Source organism: Myotis davidii, unplaced genomic scaffold (assembly GCF_000327345.1).
Source record: "Myotis davidii unplaced genomic scaffold, ASM32734v1 scaffold545, whole genome shotgun sequence".
Taxonomy (NCBI): domain Eukaryota; kingdom Metazoa; phylum Chordata; class Mammalia; order Chiroptera; family Vespertilionidae; genus Myotis; species Myotis davidii.
In genome coordinates, this window is record NW_006296634.1 from 22,930 (window position 1) to 34,643 (window position 11,714).

Below are 11,714 nucleotides of genomic sequence, written 5' to 3' on the forward strand. Positions count from 1 at the left end.
TGCAATCAGGGTATGTGCCCTGACCAGAATTAAACCTTCTGGTTCATAGGTCAATGCTCAACCACTGCGCCACACCAGCCAGGCAATGCAATTTAATTGTTTTGCATTCCTGAGTCTATATCATCCCAACACAACCCTATTTAAGATGACTAGAGAATTATCAAACTAAATTGCACTATGTGATATCAAAGCAGTAAAAAAAAAATTCTACAAAGATAATTCCATTTTCTTTTGAAACTTCTAATATTAATTTGGATGAAATGAATCATTTTCAGTCTTCTAAAATAAAATTGATTTTCAAATGCTCTTCATTAGTAAACATAATCATAACTCCTTCCTCTAAGTTGAAGAGCTAATGCTTGAATAATAAGCAATGCCTCATTCTACTAAACAATAGGATACTGGGTAAAATTATCTAAATAAATAGGAATTACTTTCTGCTGCTAAAGTAAGTGAGTAATGTACACTGACACAAGTACCACCACTCCAAAATAAAAAATTTAAAAAAAATATAAAAGCTTAAAACACAACTTAATTCCATAGATTAGAACATTTTTATGAATGAACATCCTGTTTTCATGTGGTACTATTAAGAATAAAGTATAAACATTGAATATTAAAGATCTATTATGCATTATAAGTTATGTTACACTACACATATTCTTTACTTAGGGAACAGAGAGCACACTTTTAAAAGGAAGAAAATTGATCCGCTCAGTCTTTTTGTTACTATAACATGGTCATTTTAAAATTTAGATTTGAAAAATAAGTAAACTTGTGAATTAAAGTGATAATCCTACAAACATTTATAACATTAAAAAGTTAAAGGCTTATTTTAAAGCCTATAAAAACATTAAATATTTGTAGTAAAAATATAAATAAGTTCAGGATAAATGACATATTTTTTAAATTGAAGTAACTAGCAAAAGTTGATGCAGAGGGTACAATAGACAAAATATAAAATCAACTTTTAAAATAAACTATGCTATAATAGGTATTTCTAGATATATTGAAGGCATTATAGAAATATGCTATACAGACCAAGGATGAAGATATTCCAAGACGTGTATTTGACAAGGAAAAGGTGGCGAAATAAAATATCATTCACACAAAAATATGAAAATTAAAAAGTACTACCCACCTTCCTAGAGTGGTCCCCTCCAATAGACTGTTCTTCCGTTTCCACCTCCGGTACTGGACACGGAGGTAGGCTGGGGCTGAAGGCCATGAGGTCCGTCTTGGGCGGCCCCTCCCCAGAGCACACCCTCTGCCGCCTCTGCTGGGAGTACGACCAGCTCCCCACGGCGCTGGAGCACACCAGCACCGGCTTCCCCGGCCCGCACGCGCCCTCCGTGGGCTGCGCGGAGCACCGCAGCGCTGTGTAGAGCAACAGGGTGAGCACCAGCAGGCTGGACACCGCGCAGATGGCGATGATCAGGTACACGTTCACGTCCACCAGCGCCGCCTCCGCGCTCGCGGAGCCAGAGGACTCCCGCAAAGAGGCCTTCGGCGCCTGGCCGCTGTCCACCAGAGACAGCAGCACCGTGGCAGTGGCCACCAGCGCCGGCTCGCCATGGTCCTTCACCAGCACCAGCAGGCGCTGGGCCGGAGGCAGCAGCGCGGGCGCGTGGTCGTTCTCGTCCAGCACGAACACCTGCAGCGTCACGGTGCTGCCCAGAGGAGGCTCGCCCGCGTCGCGCGCGCTCACCTGGAACTGCAGCAGCTCCAGCTCCTCGCGGTCCAGCGGCTGCAGCGCGGACACCTGGCCGCTCTCCGCGTGCACCGACACGTAGCTCGACAGCGCGCGCTCGCCCACCCGCCGCTCCACCAGCGAGTAGGACACCCGCGCGTTCTCCTGCGCGTCCGCGTCCCGCGCCGACACCGTGAAGATGTGGCCGCCGGGCGGGTTGTTCTCCTTCACGAACACCGTGTGCTCGGGCTGCGCGAACAGCGGCGCGTTGTCGTTCACGTCGGCCACCTCCACGGACACGCTGGCTGTGGCCGACAGCGAAGGCGAGCCCCCGTCCCGCGCTGTCACCACTAACTCGTAGTGTGACACCTTCTCGCGGTCCAGGGCGCTGTCCAGGACCAGTGAATAGTAATTCTTGAAGGTAGACACCAGCTTGAAGGGAACATGGGGTGTTAGGGTGCAGGTCACCTGCCCATTGGCGCCAGAGTCACGGTCAGACACGCTGACCAAGGCGATGACAGTGCCCAACTGAGCATCCTCTGGCACCGGGAGAGACAGCGGAGTGACAACCACCTCGGGTGAATTGTCATTTTCATCCAGGATTTCCACTAGGACAGTGCAGTGACCAGCCATTGGTGGGTTTCCTTTATCTGTAACATCTACATGTATTTCATAGGCGTTACTATCTTCGAAGTCAATGGCATCATTTACTCTTATTTCTCCCGTCCTTTCATTCATTAGAAATTTCCTTCTTATGCTGGGTGAAACCAAGGAGCTAAATGAATATATCAATTCCTTGTTTATTTCTTCATCTGCATCAGAAGCATTTAGCCGTATTACTAACGTTTGGTTTGGTGCATTTTCATACATCGTAACTTCATATATGGATCGGTCAAATATCGGGGCATTGTCGTTGGCATCCAACACCAGGATCAGCAGAGAGACAGACCCAGTAAGTTCGGGTTTGCCTCCATCCGTTGCCGTTAAGAACAACAAAAGCTGAGGATTTTCTTCGCGATCCAGCAGTTTCCGGAGCACAAGCACTGGGTACTTGCCTCTGCCTTTCTTGTTTATAATATCAAGAATGAAAAACTCATTTGGGCTGAGTCTGTAAGTAAGCTTTGCGTTTTCTCCCACATCCGCATCAGAGGCGCCTTCTAGTGGAAATCGAGAGTCAAGCAGTCGAGATTCCGGTATTGCCAGCTTTTGTTCTGAGACGGAGAATACCGGGGAGTGGTCGTTAATGTCCTTCACCTCCACCTCCACGTGGAAAACCTGCAGCGGCCGCTCCACCACCACCTCCAGGTGGATGCTGCACTCCGCGCTCCGCCCGCACAGCTCCTCGCGGTCGATCCGAGAATTCACAAACAAAATGCCATTCTGCAGATTTACCTCCAGGAGGTCCCCGTGGTCTTTGGACGCCACCCGGAACAGGCGCGGCACCAGCTCCGCCAGCTCCAGCCCCAGGTCCTGCGCGATGCGACCCACAAAAGTACCGTGTTTGGCCTCTTCGGGGACCGAGTAGTGGACCTGGCAAATCCCGATCTCCCAGGATGCGAGGAGCAGAAGTGCAAGCAGCAGATGGCCGGTTCTCAGGTCGCTGGGTCTGTAAACCAACATCATACATACTTTCCCGGTTTTACAAATCCATGAATCAGCGGTCTAGAAGACTAACATGCTCTGAATTTTCCTGTTGGGTTTCTTACGTTCAATTATATCGAAATGGCTGAGATCTCAGAATGACGCTCCTTCCTGGTCCTTGATTGAGAATCACAGGATTATGCCTTTGTTCTAAAAACCCATTTTGTGGAAGACAGCGACATCCGGTGGCTTAATGTGTAAGTACAATTCCATTGGTTACCTTCTTTTTCAAATCTTTTTCTTTCCCCCCCATGATTTGATACTTCAATTCTGCAAGGGCATATAGTTCAGCTGCAGGAGGCCCCTCCACCAGCAGGCACAGCCTGCAGCCAGCTCTTCATGCTCACGATTCAGGGGCACAGCCTCTCCCAACATAGACACACTCACTCCTGTATTCCAAGATGACCCCAGGGTCCCACAACCCTCACAACCTGCTCAGCTGTCCTCATCCCTCCCCGTCCTTCAGGTCGGACGGGGAGGAGGACAGTGCTAGAAGGAGGTGGCGGTGACTGTGGTAGGAGAGGAGGTAGCGGGGGCTCCATAGGCTCTGGTGGGCCAAGCCTGGGCCTCAACCCCTCAAACAGTGAGAACTTCGAGGGAGCTGCTAGGGTGTTGAAACCCTGGGGAAGCACAGCTCGGGCCAGAAGGAGACCCCCTCCTTGATATTGTCCAGGACAGAAAGCGCCATGTACATGAAGCCCCGAAAAGCCTAGTTGTCATTCTCACTGAGGTTCATGTCCTCTGGACTGTCCACTCTATTTTTACATATCTGTATCTCTATGGACTATCAAAGCTTCACATTATGTCTCTTTTGTGAATAATAACAATCATTGTCCATCCCCAGTACAGATCCCTAGTAAATGTAGAATCTTGGAGAAGTCATTCTTTACCTAACCATGATTATAATTTCATTAGCTAAATTTCAATATACCCTTAATATCTGCATAATAATGAGTGTACTCATATTTCGTTGGATAACAAATTTAGGTAACTTCAATTTCTGACACAATTCATTTATCTTTGTCATTATTTTGAGATTAAATAAACCTTATTCAGGCACTTATTTTAAGTATCAATTCTCTGTGAGGTGTTTGGATATCCTAAAAGAGAATACTAGCTTCAACATCAGAAATTTCTCCATTCTGATTTCTATTTTCCAACTTACTAATCATGTGACTTGGGGGAAATAATTTACACAACTACTTTTATAACATTTGTATAATAATATGGTGGTTGTGTAAATTAAGTGCCTAGGAGAGGACCTTAAGGAAAGTGAGTGCTTCATAAATGGCTATTAGTCTCAGGCCTCAGTTTAGCCGCATTTATTTTCATAATGCTGGAGACACAGATTGGTTCCTTGGGGAAAATTATTACCAATATAATATTGTCACTCTGCAGCGCCTTCACTAATGCTACTGCTCAGGCTGAGTAGAGGCTCCTGTTTTTAGGAAAACATAAAAGGCTTTTATTGAGAAATCAGTCATACAGAATGAAGTTTCACTTTTTTATGTACATCTTACATGGGCACAAAGAATCTTAATTATGATTATAAATAAAATAACTCAAAAATGTATGATTTTTCACTTTTATAGACAACTACTTTCATCATTGTTATGTTTAAGCTTTTCAAATACCCCAAATATATATTTTTGGAATTATCTAATAGTTTTGTCTAGCCACTGAGCCAAACCAGTTAGGGCAGGGGATGACTTTTTAGTGCTCCTTAATCAATATAACATATTCAAATAACTCAGCCCAAGCTCAAGTGACATATGGAACCTGAAAAAAAAAAGTCTAGATTTAAGGTGAATTGTGCTGACAGACAGGTTTTACCATGGAAGTTCAGAGCTCTTCAAGTTTTAAAGGAAATAAAATAAAAGATTGTTTTGTAGGATGTACCAAACATGTGTTCTATAGAATGACATTTTTAAAATTATTGAAATATGTATTTGGAAAAACTAAGTTACTTGCATTTTCATGGTTATACTACTGTGGCTCTATTCTCAACACCACTCCGATCTTGTTCCACTGAGTTTTTAATTAAGGAACATTGTCTAAGATACCTAACACAATAAAAATATAGAATAGAAATATAATCGCATCACAAAAACTCCACATACGTACAAAGGAAGCTTTTAAAATATTAATTAGAAAACAAATGCTTGAACTAACAATAGCGTGTGAAGAACCACCAACTTGAAAGGCACAAACCGCAATTCAGGAAATATAAGTTTGCCATGTAGTGACTTTACAGCTGTACCACCTAATATCCAGATTTCTGTCTTTTGGAATATTGAAGAAAAAGTAAATACTCATATAAACTAGTAGAGGTAATTAAGTTCCAAACTATGAATTTTAAGAGAACTCAAAGTGTAGAATATAGGTAGATCTTTAATGTCCAAACTTTATATCATTACCAGAAGTTTTTGACAGATAAGAGAAAGATTTTTGAAGAAAGAAAATATCAATTGGGATGTATTTTCTCCAATATCAGATAAAATATGAATTTCAATAAATATTCTAAGTGTAGAGAAAACTCTCAATCAGCATTTTCTTATGGCCTACACTGTCAGACATATAGAAACAAATTTTACACATTTTTAATAAGAATTATATTTGTAACTTTTGTTTTTAAAATTAGATCCCTTAAGTTAAAACATCTGTTTTCAGGCATACACTGGAGGTTACTCATTGTAACCTAGTATGTAGTGCTGACCAACCATGTCTCTCGAAGTTCTCCACCCACAAAAAGGTAGAAAACTACAAAGTTGACTAGTAACAGTTACTACATATTTCTGCTATGAGGTTTCTTATTAGCAAAGCTATTCAATGAGATATTATCCATACCTTAGAAATGAATAAATGATGATAGAGTGGTGTTGAAGTTTACTTAACATGTAAAAACTAAATTGATTTTCACCAAATATGTCCAGGTACAATGACATCACAACTTTAGTAATTCAATGTGACGCCCAGAACAGGTATTAAACAGAAGTAACTCATCCCTGGCTGGTCTGGCTCAGTTGGTTGGAGGATGGCCCAGTACATGGCTGGTTCCACTGAGGCTGGCTAGATCCTGGGGGGTGAAGGGTGCCCCTAGGTCCAAACCCCCACAGGGTAGCAAAGGGAAGGCAACAGATCCATGTTTCTCTCACTCATGGATGTTTCTCTATATATTTCTCCTTTCCTCTCTCTAAAATCAATTTTTTAAAAAAAGATATCCTTGGATGAGGATCTTTTTTAAGTAATTCAGTACCTAATGAATAATTGTTCAACATATGGTTTATAATGATTCTCAATTGGAAGTGGAAACAAACACAAAAATACCTATAAATTTAAGGTATTCACTTTCTGGTAATAAATGTTTAAATTAGACCAGATACCTAAAAATAAATGAATAAAAACTATTTAAATGTACTCTATAAGTAATAAGAATATTTTCTAGACTAAATTAATAAATATATTAATACATAAAATATAAGAGCAACCTACCTTCCCAGTGGAGTCAAAAGAAGCTTCTGGATCTCCCACTGCAACTACAGATCCAGGAGGACCCGGAGGAAGGCTGGGGCTGAAGGCCATGAGGTCCGTCTTGGGCGGCCCCTCCCCAGAGCACACCCTCTGCCGCCTCTGCTGGGAGTACGACCAGCTCCCCACGGCGCTGGAGCACACCAGCACGGGCTTCCCCGGCCCGCACGCGCCCTCCGTGGGCGGCGCCGAGCACCGCAGAGCCGTGTACAGCAGCAGCGAGAGCACCAGCAGGCTGGACACCGCGCAGATGGCGATGATCAGGTACACGTTCACGTCCACCAGCGCCGTCCCTGAGCCCTGGGCACCCAAAGAAGCTCGCGAAGAGGCCTTAGGCGCCTGGCCGCTGTCCACCAGCGACAGCAGCACAGTGGGGGTGGCCACCGCCCGGGCCGCCCGGGGCCGGAGGCAGCAGCGCGGGCGCGTGGTCGTTCTCGTCCAGCACGAACACCTGCAGCGTCACGGTGCTGCCCAGAGGAGGCTCGCCCGCGTCGCGCGCGCTCACCTGGAACTGCAGCAGCTCCAGCTCCTCGCGGTCCAGCGGCTGCAGCGCGGACACCTGGCCGCTCTCCGCGTGCACCGACACGTAGCTCGACAGCGCGCGCTCGCCCACCCGCCGCTCCACCAGCGAGTAGGACACCCGCGCGTTCTCCTGCGCGTCCGCGTCCCGCGCCGACACCGTGAAGATGTGGCCGCCGGGCGGGTTGTTCTCCTTCACGAACACCGTGTGCTCGGGCTGCGCGAACAGCGGCGCGTTGTCGTTCACGTCGGCCACCTCCACGGACACGCTGGCTGTGGCCGACAGAGAAGGCGAGCCCCCGTCCCGCGCAGTCACTACTACAATGTAGTTCGCCACACTCTCGCGGTCCAGGGCGCTGTCCAGCACCAGCGAATAGTAATTCTTGAAGGTGGACACCAGCTTGAAGGGGGCATGGGGTGACAAGGTGCAGGTTACATGCCCGTTGACACCGGAATCCAAGTCGGACACACTGATTAAGGCAATCACGGTACCCAGTGGCGCATCTTCTGGGACAGGAAGGGACATTGAAGTCAAGGAAATCTGAGGGGCGTTATCATTAATATCTAAGACTTTTACCAAAACTGTACAATGACCCGCCATCGGTGGGTGGCCTCTGTCCGTGGCGTCAATGCGGATTTTATAGGATTTCACTTGTTCAAAATCCAAATTATTTCGAATTTTTATTTCTCCACTATTAGAATCTATGCTAAACTGGTCCATAACCATGGGTGGAACAAAGCTATTAAAAGAGTAAGAAATCTCCTGATTAGTTCCTTCGTCGGGATCAGAAGCATTCAGTCTGATAACTGTTGTTCCGTTGTCTGAGTTTTCGAATATTCTCACTTCATATTCAGACTGTTGGAAGCGGGGAGCATTGTCATTCACGTCCATCACAGTGACCAGCACCTGGACGCTGCCGGTGAGCTCGGGTTTGCCTCCGTCGGTGGCCGTCAGTAATAAGTTGTGTGTCGGAGTTTCCTCTCGGTCCACAGACTTCCTTAACACGAGCTCAAGTTGCTTATTCTCCTCACTTTTTGAATTCACATCTAGCGAGAAGTAATCGCTGTAGCTAAGCCTATAGGTTAAAATGGAGTTCGCGCCCATATCCGCATCCCAAGCGCCCTCTAGCGGAAACCGAGAGTCTGGCAGCCTGGATTCTGAAACGTGCAGCTTCTGCTCCTTCACCGGGAACACCGGCGGGTTGTCGTTGATGTCCTTCACCTCCACCTCCACGTGGAACACCTGCAGCGGCCGCTCCACCACCACCTCCAGGTGGATGCTGCACTCCGCGCTCCGCCCGCACAGCTCCTCGCGGTCGATCCGAGAATTCACAAACAAAATGCCATTCTGCAGATTTACCTCCAGGAGGTCCCCGCGGCCCTTGGACGCCACCCGGAACAGGCGCGGCACCAGCTCCGCCAGCTCCAGCGCCAGGTCCTGCGCGATGCGGCCCACGAAGGTGCCGTGCGTGGCCTCCTCGGGGACCGCGTAGTGGACCTGGCGGCTCCCGGTCTCGCCTCCTCCGGGACCGCGTAGTGGACCTGGCCGCTCCCCGCCTCCCAGATTGAGAGGAGCAAAAGCGACAGCAGCAGACGCCGGGCTTCCGGGCCTCCTCGCCCAGGAAACACCATGTCAAGTACTCGTTTTATTGCTATCAAAGAGCTTGTTTGATACAAAGGCGTACTGGTGCGTTTCCTGGAGTCTTCAATACAATTCCGCGGCCTCCGCCATTGTTCAGCATTTGGAGACGGATCCAGGACTGCTAGAGGAAGGCTGGAGCTTGGCGGACAGAACTTCTTTGTGGACAGCGACATCAAGCGGCTCTAAAGGGTAATAATTATTGAATTCACTTACCTCGCTAAAATGGGGTTCTTTTTAATCCAATGAATATTTTCTTTTCTCAGATTCTACTTAATGGTGTGTCTTCACCTTTATCAGTCGTAGAAGTATTTATACCGCCTGGCTTCTTACGTTAATTTTGTTCCAGCTGGGGATCTCTTTCTTCATAAATAGATTTCTTCCCAGTATTTTAAATATTGATATATACACCTCAAAAGTTGCACTTTACTTTTTCATCTTAAATGGCTCAGTAGTGGGTGATTAAGCTCTCCTTCGAATTCATATATTAGCAATTCCCAATGGTGGCTGTGATTTTAAAAAACACCTTTATTTAATGGGATCTGTCTTAATATATTTAATTGGAACCTCTGTAGAGGCACTTATCACTGACCTTTTATTCTAGTTATTTTGGAGCAACAAGAAAACCCTTTTCTTCCTATCAGAAAAGACTTCATAAAATATATATTTGTCAGCAGTCTTTACTTGAAGGTTTTCTTGGGAGGTAAGAATATTTCATTCATTTGGCCCTAACTGAAGATTTCTAAATTTTAAAACTTAACTAAAGCATCACATATGGCTTTTCTTAAGTACCTATTAATCCAGATGTAGGAGAATGAGATTAACATGTAATCACAATGATATTTTCAGGCACAGAATAAACTTATTTTAAATCCTTATATAAGTGCAAGTACTATGGAAAAGGGGAATAAGAGCATTTTCTGTGAAACGACTTACATTATCTTCATGTAAACTACTATATAGTTCATTCTAAATCGCGAGAAAGATTGTGTAAAGATAACTGCATTCTTCAATATCTCTGTGAGAACTTTTTACCAACAAAGGAAATTTTCCATAGCCTTGATATGTCAGTTTGAATTTCAAAAAAAACAACAACAAACAAACCCTACTGTAATGAAAAAGTGATAATTGGTGGATTAAGATTGGAGTATGGAGGAGGATTTCATATCAACTTCTAGTCATTCCCCCACCCCAAAAGTAGAATTTTAAATTTTTCTTCAAGTGTGCTTGGGAAATGGTTTTTAAAGTATATGTATGTGAAAACAAAAGAAAAATAAAGCAATACAAATAGAATTACAATTACCATCATTATCAAAAGTTAGAATATTTATAGGTTATTCTACAAATTTGACTATTCTTTCAACAAGAGGAGCAAATTTGTTCTGATTGTGTGGATGCAAATTACTGCTCAATAGTAAATAATTCCATTGGATATGGGCATCTCTACCTTTATGTAAAAGAACACTGAAAACAATAAACAGACATCCTAAAATAACTTCCTAAGGTATACTAAGATTTTACCAACTGTAAAAGTGGACAATACTTGTGGTTGAGTTTGTTTAAGTAAGGTATTGGTCCACTAATGTACAAACATAGAAATGGATGGATAAATCACTATATAGTCATAAAATAAAATAAGATGCGGGTATTTAAAAGAGAGAAAACAACCAAACAACCAGAAAGCTTTTTATGAAATAATATGGCATAAATACCAAGATATAGTAGAAAAACTAAGAGTAGGTTAAATGTAAGCACTTGCTTTAAAAAAAAAGAAGAAAGGCAGATTGTATATATACCTATAAAATCTTAGAGAAAACTAAAGAAATTTAAAATGTTTCAGAAATTTGAAGAGTTAAAGTAATTGTTTAGGTTTGAAAGTGACAGACTTGTCATTATATACTACTTGACATTTTGAATGTGGGTATGTTGGTTATACAAAGAAAGAACAAAATAAATATACTACTAAAATATCATTTAAGCTATATTTTTAAGTTACAATATTCATCATGGGCAAGCAAAAAAAAACTACTACTGAGTAAGTTAAAAAGAATTCAGTAACTAGAAAAAGAAGATTGAAAAGGAGAAATAAATTGGAGTAATAAGAAAAAGTTAAGATAACTCAAGTTCTAGACTAAGCATAAAAAGGCAATATTGAACAGGTGATATTGAAATATGTAAGTTTTTATAAATAAAAAGAATAGAATATGTCAAATTTTTAAAAAAACACACAATTATAAAGACTTCATAGCAAAGTGGGGCATGTAAACATTCAGTTAGGGACTTCCACTATATAATAGAAAGTAAACTCATTATTCCAATTAGTAAAAATTTCCCACAAAAATAAAAAAATAACTAATATAAATCGCCAATTATAACCTACAATATTGGACACTCTGAAAACAAAACTGCATATTTAACATATCAGTAAATATAATTCAACATAAAGAGTGCAAAAAGTGCAATAATATTAAAAACAAAATTACATATAAATCTATCAACTAAATATATAATAAGTTATATAAAAAATATGTGAGCAGAAAACCTAAAAGACTGCGTTTTTAAGAAGCTGAAAATAAAAATTATTTAGACTCACATTGTCTGCAGAGCTGGGACCCTGAGGGAGGCTGGGGCTGAAGGCCATGAGGTCCTTCTTGGGCGGCCCCTCCCCAGAGCACCCCTTCTGCCGCCTCTGCTGGG

At 43.2% G+C, this 11,714-nt stretch overlaps 1 protein-coding gene and 1 pseudogene across 1 annotated transcript; both read right to left on the minus strand.

The window, feature by feature from the left end:
- Positions 1-1,123: 1,123 nt before the first annotated feature.
- LOC107184457 (protocadherin alpha-10-like) lies at positions 1,124-3,489 on the minus strand. The gene has a single exon (XM_015569597.1). The coding sequence runs from the start codon at positions 3,308-3,310 to the stop codon at positions 1,124-1,126; it is 2,187 nt and encodes a 728-aa protein (XP_015425083.1). The 5' UTR covers positions 3,311-3,489.
- Positions 3,490-6,772: 3,283 nt separating this feature from the next.
- On the minus strand, positions 6,773-9,236 carry LOC102766390 (annotated as a pseudogene).
- Between the last annotated feature and the right edge of the window lie 2,478 nt (positions 9,237-11,714).